Source organism: Apis dorsata, unplaced genomic scaffold (genome assembly GCF_000469605.1).
Source record: "Apis dorsata unplaced genomic scaffold, Apis dorsata 1.3 scaffold_25, whole genome shotgun sequence".
NCBI classification, from domain to species: Eukaryota; Metazoa; Arthropoda; class Insecta; order Hymenoptera; family Apidae; genus Apis; species Apis dorsata.
The window spans coordinates 194,145-208,932 of record NW_006263327.1 but is presented as its reverse complement, the minus strand read 5'-3'; the positions used below and the strand labels follow the sequence as shown (position 1 = coordinate 208,932).

The 14,788-nt window shown below is 33.7% G+C and overlaps 1 protein-coding gene across 1 annotated transcript in view; it reads right to left on the bottom strand.

Moving 5' to 3' along the window:
• Positions 1-10,228: 10,228 nt before the first annotated feature.
• Positions 10,229-14,788, bottom strand: part of LOC102681711 (frequenin-1) — a 39,803-nt gene continuing 35,243 nt past the window's right edge. Inside the window, exon 7 of the mRNA XM_006607951.2 lies at positions 10,229-10,610. Within this exon, the coding sequence (XP_006608014.1) occupies positions 10,443-10,610 (168 nt within the window). The 3' untranslated portion in view covers positions 10,229-10,442. The remainder of the gene's footprint in view (positions 10,611-14,788) is intronic.

Below are 14,788 nucleotides of genomic sequence, written 5' to 3'. Positions count from 1 at the left end.
TTTTTTTTTTTTTTTTTTTTTTTTTTTTTTTTTCTTACAATCGCGATAATTCTTCTCGCTTCGCCTGTTTTTCCGTCATCCGTCGTTTTTTAATTATTTAATTCGAGAGATCGAGACGGCACACACCGTCGGGAATAATTAGAGAACGGTGTTAAGACAAGATCAATTACATTATTTCCTTCTTCGATCCGTTAATCCGTTGATCTCTCTGCCTCGCCTATATAATATTTCTCTACTCACCGCAGTCGCGATCATCTCAAAGCCGTCCAATTTATTTGCCAATCTTGCCCGTTCGTTCCCTCCTTCTCAACTGCTTGTAACTAGCGATTTTCCTTGTATTTAGTGATTGTTAATAATTATCACAGAAAGTTCGTAAAACAATGATCTTTGAGTTACATGTTGATTCGTGTAGCCTCGTTTTGTAAGTAAGTTCGTTTTATTTATTTTTTTATTTTTTTTTTTTCTCTCTCTTTTCTTTTTGCGTGTAAGTATAATATACGCGAGTGTGGGTGTAGTGTATACGCGCGTCTCTTCTGTCTGTTTCGTGTGTGTGCGACTCGGTATCATATGTAAGTAATGTATACGTGTAGCGTGTATCTATCGAAAATCGTCTCTTTTTTTTTTTTTTTTTTTCGCTATCTTTCTTTCGCGTGTTTTTTCTCTCTTTCTGTTTTTTTTTTTTTTTTTTTTTTCCTCCCCCCGTTCACTTTTTTCGAGAGAATTTTACCGTACGTTTTACCTAGACGGAAAAGTTTGTCACGTTGCTGTAAGTAGAGTAACAATAGATTAGCGTTTAGTTTACATAACTAACGGTAATAGCGATATACGAGTATAACGGCACGCATTGGAATAGCCCCTTTAACTTTGCAGCATTTAAAAATATTAAGTGTAACGCTATAGTAGAATAGTTTTCTTTCAATCATAAAGGAGAGAAGAAGATTGATTTTCTTATTTACGGGATCGTCGGTACGCTGAACGAGTGAGGGAAAGAGAGAGAGAGAGAGAGAGAGAGAGAGAAGAGACAAAGAGCAGAGACAAAAGGGGACCGATCGATAGTCAAAGAAACGCTTCATCTTTTTCACGTGTAAGTGCTGTTTTCTCCCTCGTAGAGAAAATTCCATTTTTTTCGTTTCGATGCAACTGGAAAAAATTCGTGTCGTTTCCCAAACCAAGGGCAGAACGTTGTAAACCTTATAAAGCCGTTTTGATTGTCGCGATTATGTTGCCCGTCGAATGGAATTCGAACTCGATATCCCAACAGCTTTTTTTTTTTATCACGCATTTCCTATTCATTGCGTTTCCAAACATTAATGTGAAACGTTTTCCTCCAAAAGAAGAGGAAGAACGTTTTGATAGAGATCGGTTTTTTAAAAAAAAAAAAATCCCCTTTTCTCTCTTCTCGATGTCTCATTTTTATTAATTTGATAAAATAGAAAAAAAAAACTATTGGATTGCGCACGAACGTGTCGGGATTACGAAACTAGTTGAACGCATACGAATGTATCCGAGTGGATACGAGCGTAATTTAATGCAATATGCACAGAAGCGAGAGCTTCCGAGTCGTTAAGCGCGCGAAAGTACATATCAGGAAGAATATGCAAACTTCTTTATTTTTTCTTTCCTTTTCTTTTCTATTCTTTCTCTCTCTCTCTCTCTCTCTCTCTCTCTCTCTCTCTCTCTCTCTCTCTCTCTCTCTCTCTCTCTCTCTCTCTCTCTTTCTCCATCCCCCACTCTTTTCTCATTTTTGCTCTCTCTGACGATCTACCACTTGTCTCGTACCATTGGCAAGTCAAAGAGAGGAGATTGTAGCTCGACGAAGCTCCACTACGAGAGAATTTTTACACGGAAAGCAGCTAGAAATTTCTCATCTAAGCGGAAAATTTTCATTTCTTATCGTTTATTAATCACCATGAAAATGTAAAAATTACTTAATTAAGTCAACTCTCAGTCCGTGATTCGCTGGTATACGAACGAGTATAATTTATAATCCGATTTGTCTCGATCGTATCGAGCTGCTTTTTCATTTGCACGCGGCTTCGATTAATCGATAACGAATTATCGGTAAATTCAGGCGGATCGGTGATTCTTATTCTCGAAACGATTAATCCAAGCTGGATTATTTCTCGCAACTATAAATATATCAAATTGAAATAGAAGAATGAATATAATATAATTGGAAATTATATTTCTAAATTCAAAAATAAGTTTTCGAAAGTGTACAAATTATACGAACGATGAGATGATAATTAAATCGATACGCTCTTAAATTACGAAGTCGAGAAGGTTAAGAATCTCCGATAAAGAAAATCTGTACTTGGCATCTAGTCGATACGAATAACGACGATATTCTGATAATGAAAAAACGATAAATAAACATAAATATTTAAATGTTCCTTAAAAATTAAATTACAAACATTTTCGAATCATTGTGTATATAGGTTAACTTCACGATCATCGAATAGATTCCTCTGATATATTCTTCTTCTGAGTTACAATATTCCATCTTGCATTTCGAAATATAATTGAAATTTTTATCATTTTGTTTGTGTCTTACAAACACACATAGAACTTTCTTAATTTATTTTAAGATTAATCATTTCGAGGTAAATTTTTCTTCTAGCAACAAAATAAAATATATAATTCCATTTGTAATAGAATTCTATACAAATGGAATATCTGTAATTCCAGAAAAATCAACAATTTTATCCTCGTAAGATCCTTGTAAAATATACTTTAAAACTAAACTCAATAATAAAAAGTTAAAGTTCAAATATTTATATCAATATGTCTTGAGAGATAAAGAAATGCTAGGTGGAATATTTTCCTTTCAAAGAGGCTTTAAATATATCCTCGAAAAAATTACATACTTCTCGATTTTTTTCTTTTTCCCATTCGCGATAAAATTTATCGATAAAATAACGAGTCAATAAAAAATATCAATCAAAATTGAAAGTTCATTCGAATAAACTGAGGATAATTCATCGTCGTGAACTCGTGATCGACATTTGGTACAATCACCTGGTATCATCGCACCCTATCCTTCGAAGTAATCGCCTCTTCTTAAAGGATATCGATGGATTTTTAAAATTCATTCGTCAAAATTTCGTAATCATCAGCGTTAACAAAGTTCTTCGATTATTGCTACTGTTTGACAACGATCGATCGAGTAATTCGACAACAAATAATTCGTTCTCTCGCGTCCCTCTTTGCCTATACGACAAACACGCCTATAACTCGTTATTAAATTCCGAGAAATTAGTAATTCCGCGCAACGAATTACGATAAACGGCTCGAGACGCGAGACGTGACGACGAGTGTTTTTGCGCGTGTCATCGTTTATTCGATTTTTTTTTTTTCGAAAAAAAAGAAAAAAATGCGCGTGCTCGACGCGTTGCCGAACGTAACACGCATACAGGTGTATATATATCAAACATTTTGTGTCGCGAATCCATTTTGTTTTCTACGTCTACGCGTCTTTCTGTTAAAAATGTAACCCGTTATCTTCGTTGCACCGTACGATCACGGCGCAGAAAAACTTTTTCGATTTGACAAGGAACAAGAGTAAATTCTAATTCTATCTAAGATCGTTTAAAGTTTCTTTCTCGCTACGGATTCTCGCAAGATAGATCAAAAGTTTTTATTACGTTCTAATTGAGAATGACTTTGTTGTACGAACGACAAAGGAGAAATATTTATCTTTTTTTTTTTTTTTTTTGGAAACCTCTTCAAATTTTTGGGAACGATGGAAATTAATTGACAACTAAAAAAAAAAAAAAAAAGAAATGTGTCAAATATTTTCCGTGTTGATTTTTTGGAGAATTATATTATACATATTTACTTTCTGTCAGATTATGTCAGGATGCAACAAGTGACGTGTTAAATCCTTGTAGATATTTTCGAGGAAAAATATTTTTCATTCGGATCGAAGTAATGGAAAAAGAAGGAATTTTTGGTTACTGTGATACGAGATCGTTTGTAAATTTTAACAAATGGAGAAGAAATGGGGAAGAATGGGAAAGGGAAAGAGGAAGAATGGAAAGAGAAAATGGAAGTCAGGGAAGGAATTTTATGGCTTGAAGATATTTTATTCGTCGATTAAAGTTTTGTACGCGCGGCGAGGCAAGAAAAAGAAAGTATCATAGCTTCGAGCTAAGATTTCAAAGGATTTTTCACCAACAAACACATATTTTACTTCGTTGTTTATTTTTACTTGCTCGTTCGTTTCTTCCGCCATTTTACATCGTTCCGTGAAATTTATACAAGATGTAAAAATTGTCACAGTGCATATTCTAACAACACAAAAGGACTGATTCAGACTGATTTCAATGGCAAAGTTGAAGTTGAAACTTTGCGAAACTTAAAATGCTTATTTTTTTTTTCTTTTTTAAGAAAAATCTTCTCTATCAAAAATTAAAATTATAATTTTTAAAATTTCTCAAATTTAAGTTTGTAAAAAAATAATGGGTATTTAAAGTTTAAACATATTCAAATTTTATGGATTATTAAAAATTTAAAAGTATTTTTATATCAGAAAATTTTGGATTTCGAGTTACAAAATTATCAAAAAGTTTTTCAATTCAAGAATTTCTTAAGTTTCAAGATTTCATTTTCAAAGTTTTAATCCCATCCTTAAACAAACTCTTAATATCCAATATAGTTCTAAATTGCATAATATCCAATTTATAATTAAATATATTAAAATTCTATTTAAACAACGATTTAAACAAATTTGTCATTCGTCTCGCACGAGAATCCAGCACGAAACGAAATTTTCTCGTAAATTTCATCGTGCACGAGGGTGGAATAACGAGGAGAAGCGCAACGAATCGTGAATAAATCGAAAAAAGACCAAAGCGATCGTAAGAAGATGGGCAAAGGGTGATATTTGCGGATATAGTGGTATCGAACGTTTTCACGTGAGTCTAATAGAAGACGGCGACGAAGGAAGAATAATGGGAGGTTTGCCAATATCGAGAGATTTTTCATTGGCCGTCAAGCGAAGATAGCGATTTGGGGATTTTAGCGAGAGGAGGTCGCGCATGCGCCACCAGTCTAGTTACTAAATATTTGTTTGACTCGACCGATATATAGATCCGATGTTAATATAATCGTTATCGACGAAAGAGGGCGAGCTCTCCGCCATTTAAAATTGATGCGATCGCATGAGGGGTTGCGCGTCGATTTAACCGATTAAAGTTGCAAGATCGAGGGATTATGACTAATTTGAGAGGATTATTACTCGAAACGGAATTTTATTTCTGTCCTTAGATAATCCAGGAAAAATAATACCGTCTATAAGTAATTGGCTTTCTCCATCTTTTGCTATTTGTCGAAAGAACATAAAATATATCGTAAAATAGTGATTTTAAGAACAATGAAATGTAAAAATTGTGCAAAGTAATAACAAAAATGGTTTAATCAGTTTATTTCGAATAAATTGAATTAGTTGTATAAATTATTGAGAAATCGTTATGAAATAGATAAAAAATGTGAAGTATTTTAAAATCAGATTCAAGAGGATATATCGGAAAAACTTGTTGCTTGTTGAACGTGTTGGAAATTATTCATTATTTAAAAAAAATTTGTATCAATTTTGATATTTTTATACACGAATACTATAAATTGACATTTATTCCACTCAAAAATATTCGCAATGATATTTTTGACATTTATGGATGGTAAATCGAATCATCGAACGAGAAAAAAAGTTGAAATTCCTAAATAAATAGTTAAAAATAAACTAGAACGAATGAAGTGGATCTAAAAAAAGTCACTTTGATTTATTCAAAGTATTATTTATCACCGACTGTAATCCCTGGGGCGTATACAGAAGCATGCTTCGCATATCCGAAATTATAATTTTCATGTCTGTTATTCATACGTGTACACATATACATATATATATAAATATATAACGCGACAAGACGGCGACAGTGACGACGATGCCGGCATAATTTATGTAATGGCGCAAGCATCCACGAAACGAACGATATCCCTCTAAACGAACATTCCGCGCATTACCATTCTAAACCACGAAAAGTTTGAATCCGAGCGGAAAGTTTTCGATTCGAGTGCGCTCGTTAAGCCAAAACGCGAAAAGTTGTTTGCTTTTTCGAAAACATTTTCAACCGGTGGTAAACTCGGTACAACCTCGGTATAATGACGATCGATGGTAGAGCGCACTGGGAAAACACTAGGAAAAGTTACGGTGTAAAACGATTGCTATTGATTTTACGGCTAAAAATTTTAAAAACGATTTTGATTTGAAATATGTGTAACGTGCACGAAAACACGTTACAATAGGTTTTAATAAACCAGGCGAATTTATGTAAACTTGCGCCAAAAATAAATGCAATACCTCGTGAAATTTTCAAAAAATTCACTTTGTAAGATATTGTTACACGAGCCTCATTCATTGGATGGAAAAATCGTATAGAGAAAGATAAACACGACGTATTTTAATTTATATTATTTTTACTTTGAAAATAATGAGAACGGGACATCTGCATCTTTAGGTTTGCAAGTCGATTGAAATGCGAAAGAGGCACGATAAGAATTTAATTGTTATGTAAAGATATGCATATGTATATTAGATATACATATATATTTATACCACTGGTACATTAATAAAGAAAATTGGAGGATATCACGAAAGGAAAATAAGTAAAAAGTATGTGTAATATGTTAATGTCAAGTGCTTTCATGTTCGGTGATAGAAATTTCTCGGGGAATAAGTTTCGAGAGTGCGCAAGATTAATCGTTGTTTCAGAATTGTTTGCTACATAAAGAGCAGGTCGTTATGCCGCTGAATTAACCCTTCGAGGACTATTTGAGCAGGAGAATGTGTTTTATCGTCGATTCGGTGTGAATAAGAGCAAAATATAAATATAATGTCGACTATAAATTAATTATTTCTAAAAATAATTGGACGAAATAGGTGAAATAATTCATCGCTCAATTGAGAAATAAATATGATGCGAGTGGTTTGTTCGTATAGAGACGGAAAAATATCAAAGAATATGAATTAAGAGGAAATATATCTACAAATTTATCAAGATCTGAAGGCAGATGGCGTGAAATTGCACTATAACGAACTTTAATAAGCGACACGTATTAACGAGCCACTTAAACTTCGTTTTACTTTGCTATAAATTTGCGCGCGAATTTTCGAAATCGTGGAATTCTTCGGATCGGTAAAGATCGGCCGAACTTATCCGAAAGTATCCGAATACGCCCGAAGATTACCGAAGGAATTATTCGCCATTTTTATTAATCGTATCTTCGCTTAATAACATCAAAAAATATAATATTTTTCTTTTTAATACAATCATTATTTCGAAAATTAGATCGTTACGAATTCACATACATTTTTTTATAGTTAATTTCGAAATAATATCTCATTTTATCCGTCTATCAGAGAATTTTAACGAATCTGAAATTTTTCAATGGAAAGGAATCAAAGAGATTCAAGATCCATTCAAATCAGAACTCAAGCTTTTTGGAGATGCCCCTTTTCACGATTTCTCGTTTTGCTACTATTGAAACGAGGAATATCGTAGGTAATGTAAAGATGTAAACGAGGAAGGGAGAAGTTTCTATTTCGCAATCATCGATATCACTCTCCTCTTTGCGTTTCAATTTTGCTTGACTACGTATCGAACTTTTAGCAGTAGATATCCTTCGAACGACTCATTTACCATGTTTATCAAACTGCCAATTTTTAATGCGTCCATGTTAAATGAAGTTTTCACTCTGCTTTTCCGTATTTCTTTCTCTTTTCTCTTTCTTTCCAGATAAAAAATAGAAGTCGGCCGCATGATAGGCCGCATGAATCTGTAAATAGTTAAAAGAGAAATGGAAAAAACGAGAAGAGAAGGTGCAACGGAAGGTAGAAAAACGTTGTGCGGATAGAAAGAAGTACGGTTGAGAAGTAACCAGGTGAACATTATAAAATCGAAGTAAATTTTCTCGTCGATCCTCTGTTTCGCTATTTTTCCTTTTTTCACGATACCAGATACCGCAGCCGGTATCCCCTGAATCTTTCATAGACCATTCTTTGTCTGCGAACCGGAGGAATACGTTTAAATCGTAATTCGTTCGACTGATTTTTTAACGAGATACGAACCCCTTCGGAGATACCAAAAATATATACGTAACGTCTTCGAGAAAAATTTCTCCCTTTGCACCTCTTTGAGCGCTATACGTGCGAGGAATACTCGATTGCATTTGATAGTAGTTTGGATTCCTCGTGGAAAATATTAAGCGAAGGGTGAGGGGAACGAATCTGCTTCCCCTTTTTCATTTCAAGCCTCCGTCGATGTATCGTTTCGACGTCCATTTTCGATTTTGGAAACTTTTGTAGCGCGAAAGGATAATAAATAGAGACGAGTTGAAACGTGATTCTTTAGATTCTCGAATTTGAACATTCGTGAGAAATATCCAGAACGATTATTTTTTTTATAAAGAATAATAATTTTTGAAATTCTCATAATCGATCAATGCAGTAACGATGTAATAATAATTTATCTTCTCGATGAAAAAACTAATTTTTATGTTTTTTTTTAATCTCAATCAGTTTCGATGTTTCAATTGAACCATCCCTCCTCGTAATAAGATTTAATTTTTCTTTTTTTTTTTTATGAACTATCAAAGGAAAAATGCAAAGGATCAAAGAGACGTGGATAAAAATTTTTTTTTTCGAAGGAGGTATTTCAATGCGAATTCGCAAGAGAAAAGAATAATCCTTGACTGCACTTTCTTTTCTTTTTTTTTCTTTTGTCACAGTTATTCTCTTCTTCTTTTTTCTGGATTCATCGTATTACACGCGTATTCATATTCGACCAACGTTTCGCAAAAAGAAAAAAAAAAAAAAAACATTGGAAAGAAAAAGGTCAGGGTAAGAAGGGATAAAAAAAAGGGAAAAGAAAAAAGAACAAAGTTTAACGCCCCTTTTCTAACTTTCTTTCTTCTTTTTTTTTGATTCCTGGTTTTTCCCGCCGTTTTAAATTCCCCCCACCGTTGCGAAAAAAAAAAAAAAACATTGGAAAGAAAAAGGGCAGGGGAAGAAGGGATTAAAAAAAGAGGAAAGTAAAAAAGGCAAACGTTTCATCGACCCATTCTAACTTTTTTTTTTTTTTTTTTTTATTCTGCATTCATTTCTCGCGAGAATATCGGGTCAAAGTTCAATTTTCCAGAAACTCTTGGCACAAAATAATAAATATTTCTTTGTGCTTGGAGCGAGAAAGAAAAGTTCTCTTGCACTTTGTGTTAAAAAGGGGAAAGGTTCGAGAAGTGATTTAAAAAAATTTCTGATTTTTAATAAAGCTTCGAATTATGCACGAGGCAATTTTTTTTTCTTTTTATCAATAAGCTATCTCTTCGAGAAAATTAAATTAAAAAGTTGAATCAAAACTTTTGAAATTTCATCGTCTTTTTCATGTTTCGAATACGATCTTGCCTGAGAATTTTTTCAACAACAAGGATTACATAGAACGCTAAATTTCGAACGTAACTTTTTAATTAAAAAAATATCTCGTTTATTATCGAATCCAGTGAATATTCCGTTAAAAAATAATTGCATCGTAATACGTTCATAAAATAAAATTTCATCGAAGAAAAATGTTAGCTTTTCTTCTAATTTTCTTCAAAAACAAATTTCCCATTTTAAAATTACAATTTCGCGAGTGAAAACAATTTCCTTCCTCGCTTATACGAGTTAATTTTTACTTCAAATTGATCATCAATTATCATCTCTCCTATCTCAACTTCGAACGTCGAGAACACGTCCTCCTTTTGAACCAATTGAAATTAATTCCAATCGCTCCATTACTTCGAGCAAGATTTCTCACGTTGGAGCGAGAAAACCAATCGATTTCCATCTTTCAAATTTTTTTTTTTCCCCCCAACCATCTCTCCAATTGTCGTTCGTACAAAGAAAATCGGTTGTAACGTCGTAAACCGTTTCGAATACAAAGAATCTATAAAATCGACGATCAAGCCACTACTCTGAGATTCTCTACTGTTCCTATCTTCTTGCTACGATCGCAACAATTTTCTCAAACGATTCGTGCAAAAAGGGAAAGAAACAACGTCGTCCTCCGCGCGCGAGGGAGAAAGAAACATAGAGAGATAGAGAAAAATGGATAGCGATAGGAAGAGAGAGAAGTATAACAAGAGGATATCTCGTCGATTCAATAATTTTTCCTCCTCTTCTTTTTTTTTTTCTTTCCAATCACAACAACTGTACCTACGTATGCGTGTACGCCGGGCTGTGGTGCAACGGGTTTTCGCCCCAACATCTCTCTTTCTTTCTTTCTTTCTTTCTTTTTCTCTTTCTCTCTCTTTCTCTCTTATCCGTTTCGACGACCGGACCGAGGCGACGGGGCGATCGTTCGGCTTGAAACGAACGACGACGATTTGTCCGGCCTCGAGGAGGCCTGCCGTTACTCGCCGCCTAGCGACAGCGCCTGCACGATCCTCGGGTCGGCCTTGCTACCCTCCCGAAACTCCTCCAGGGTCAGTTTGTCGTCGTGGTTCTTGTCCATTTGATCGAAGATCTTGTCCACCCTTTTCTGAGGCGTGTTCTCGTCTTCCGCCTGCGGCTGTTGACCCTGGAAAACGGCAAAACACAACCGACCAAGAATAATCTATTAGGTTCTCGCGATTTAAAAGAAACCCTTGGGTTTCTGGGCAGGGGATTCGATTGGAGAAATACGATAGGTGAAAAGTGGTGTTTGAATAATTGAGTAGATTCGTGGCACGAGTGAGAAGAAGGGGGTAGAAAGTCGAAAATGCAAAATTAAACGAGTCTTCTAAGTAATTTAGAAAGAAGAAGAAAGTTTCACTTAATAATTAATTTAACAATCGGATAATTTTGCATATATTTAACAATTAGATAATATTGTACATATTTAACAATTAGATAATTTTGTACATATATTCGAATAGATGTACGAGTTTAAAACTGTGAGAGCGCGTTGTTGAAATACGAGCGAGTTGTAGTCTAATATCGAGTTTATAAAAAAACGAGGTCGCTGTCCGAAAACGGGGGAAAAAATTGTGACGAGGGTCCTTTAATTCGAGTTTCTCGTGTCGACAAGACTTTAGATAAAAGGAGAGAAGGGCGAGAAGTTAACGGAGCTTTAGATGGGATTTTTCTTCCACCCCCGTATCGTTCATCGCTTCCGACTTTTGACCGAGTTTATACCGTGGCAGCCACCTGCGAAAGTCTTTAACACTCTATGAAAAGATAAAATTATAGAGATTTCACTGCGAACCGTCTCGAATATTTTTAATCATGGAGGCCAGGATATTTTACGCTCACGTATTATTGTCTTTGATGAGACACCGTCGAGTCGAGACTAGTTAGAAATTGGGCTAAGAGTATTCTAGGAATTTCGAATTTAAATGTTTTTGTTTTATGAAAAAATATTTTAATCATGGAGGCCAGGGTATTTTTCGCTCGCGTATTATTGTCTTTGATGAGACATTGTCGAGTCGAGACTAGTTAGAAATTGGAATATTATTAAGGAATTTCAAATTTAAATGTTTCGAAAGTAAATTAAAGGTTGCGAGTAAAATTGCGACAAGGTTAATAATAATTCTTTTTCCCGTTGAATATCCCGGAATAGGGTTAGTCGTGATGTAATTAAGTGCCTTGGCATTATGTATTCCGCGGAGGAAACTTATCTCGAATCTTGCGAATAATGAATGAAATTGGATTAAGAAGAAAAAGAAAAAAGGGGAAAGAAAATCGACGAGTTTTCATATATCGTTTGCAGCCGGTGGCATTTAACGCTATTTACGGGAAAATGCAATGTATCGCGTTTAACATCGTGTTTATTTCCATCGTATCGTTGCACGTTGGCCAAGAGAAATATCATTGAATTAAAGTGTTTTCTTTGTTCTTGTTGTTCCAGTTGTTCACAATGCTTTCTATGGGTTGTGTGAACGCAATGGGAGATCAGCTCAAAGCAAATGGAAATTATCTTTGCCATTATTTTTCTTTTTTTTTTTTTACTTTCTATTTTTCTTCCTTTTTTTTATTGGTTTTAAATTTTCTTTATTTTTTCATCTAATTTTTTCATCTAATTCGTCACGCATAATTCGTAAATTTTTGGCACGTTTCTGTTTCTTGATTTTTCACTTATTTTTCTTTTTTTTTTTTGTGTGTCTTTCTACTTTTAATTTTTCAAGTTACAAGTTTATAATTTATCTTCATCATCGTATATGTAATTTGTAAAAATCTTCAATTCTTTATTTATTTTTTTTTCAAAAAATACAATTTCGCCAATTTACATTATAGATTATTTTTTAAAAGATTCTCTTTTATCACAATCACAGATCTTTAGATATTCTTGTTTTGCTTTGAATTTTCTTTTTTCTTATTTTCTTATTAGTTTACATTTCATTATTTTTCCTTTACTTTCTTCTTTATTCTTTTTTTCTTTGTGTCTTCAAATTTTCATTTCATTTTTATCGACCAAGTGATTCATAAATTATACAATTTTTAATTTTTTACTTTTTTTTTATGTTTCTTTTTAACAAACGAATGATTGAAATCATCGTGAAACATTGGATCGTTTGTTCAATGAAACGAGTAAGGAACAAACGTTGGATTTTTTTTTAATTAAAAAATTAGCGGAACCGTTCATAAAATTATCCAAAATAAAATTCGAAACACGTTCCACTGAAGAATTCGTTGAATCAATGGAGAGAAGGATGCTTTTACCCGTGGCGCAGCTGTCACTTCGGACTGATACGCGATTAATCAGATATTTATAGCATCGAAATTTGGTAAAAACGTTTAACGACGTTCTCGTGACACCCATTGGAAAGTTGGACAGCTGCTTCACGTTATCCCGTACCAAACTAATTTAGGCGTTAATTTTCGAACGAAAGGAAAGAGAAAAATATATTTTTATTAAAATTATCAATTATCAAGAAAAGAAAACGACAATAAAAAGAAATAATAATTAATAACATTAATCCACAATTATGAACGCAAAAAATTCTTTGACTTGAAAAAGTCTTATAAGGAAATTAATAACTAAATCAAAATTCCAGGTTTTAATTAAAATTTGTGTATACATATCGAGACTTTTTTCACTGAATATCATTAAAAATTGGCAAGAAACTCGAACATTTCGTGATTAAGATGCATTTGAAACGAAATTCTCGCATTGATCATGCTCCATCGCGATATGGCGCAATTACTTTGAAGGAGACATCGGAAGCGAGCATTTTTTCTCTAAACACGCCTTTAAAAAAAACCACGTGCAATTTATAAAGATACGATCGAAATGAAAAAGAGAATAAAGAATGATGGTAAGCTCGATAAGAATGGTCATGCATGCATATTTTCGTTTCTTTTTATTGTGTAGTCGATGATAATTACGGATTATGAATTTAATCAATTCTCTATTTCATGGTATAGTTAGATTTCTTTTTATTACACGGTGGATAAAAAAAAATAAGGCAATGAAACTTGTATTGAATCAGATTTGGACAAAATTTATTTCGAATGTATAATTTAAAAATGTTTGCTACGAAAAAGGTTTAAAATTAGTGTCTGAGAAACAATATATTTCAATATATTGTTTATATAATGTTTTTTATTTGGTCAAATAATAAATTTAAAAAAAAGAATCCTTTTTCTAAAAAAAAATTTAATCTTGAAAAGTTTAATTTGCAGTCGATTGCTAGAATTTTAATTTTCGATTTAGAAACACGTAAAATGTATTTTAATCTCTCGAAGTGAAAGAAGAAAAAAATACAAGTTATAAGCGAAAATATTTATGAAATAAAATAATTCAAATGTGTATAGGGATTTAAAATTTAATTAACAAACTTATATTGCGTCATATAATTTAATATAATTAATTTTTTTAATAACGAACGTTATTTTTTTATCATCTAAAAGCATTTTAAGACACACAAATCTATCAAAAAATTATTCACATGAAATCACATGCCTTGCAATATCATGCAAGCAAAAGATAAATAGGTAAATTAGGTAAATTTTAACAATAAATAGTTTCGATTAATTTGATATTCAAAGCGTCGAATAGCTCTTATTACAGAAAGAGTACAAAGATCAATTATAATAATTGCGAACAAATATCATTAATTAAATTTCATTCGAAATCTCAATTGCTCGTTTTTCCATCCAGAATCAATGCCCAATTCTGCATGCAAATTTAATTTGATCTTATTCTAACAATAAGTAAGTAATCGAGATAATCGTCGTTTCCACTACCCTGCTCTATATTTGCTTTTTCGAGCAACAAGATCCCATTCACCCGTGGCCATGAGTAACAATCGACGAGCTCTAAATTAATCTCTCTATTTTCACGGTCGATTTCAAGATCGATCCGCGAAATCAAAATCCATCCCACGGTCCATTGGGTATCCCGCGGTGGCCACGATTACATCCCGCAGGATAATCATCTCCACTCGATAATCGGCGAGGAAGGACCTCCTTGATCGACGTCTAATCTCCCTGGCGCGGCTGGAATTTTCCCTGTTTGCTGGCGCCAATGCGAGACCAACGATATTGATAAAGCCGAGTCCTCGGCGTCGGCGTCGACTTTGACGTCGGCGTCGGCGTTCCACGGGGGAAATTCGGGCATCGATCGGCCAAGATTTTCCACGACCGTCTCGAGACCGATCGTACGATTAACCGCGTTTCGCGATTAATAGGGGGAAAAAGACGATCCTTCAACCCCCTTGGAGAGGGTATCCTTGATATCGCTTGTCCAATAAGTTTCTATTTTCTTTGTTTCTTTTT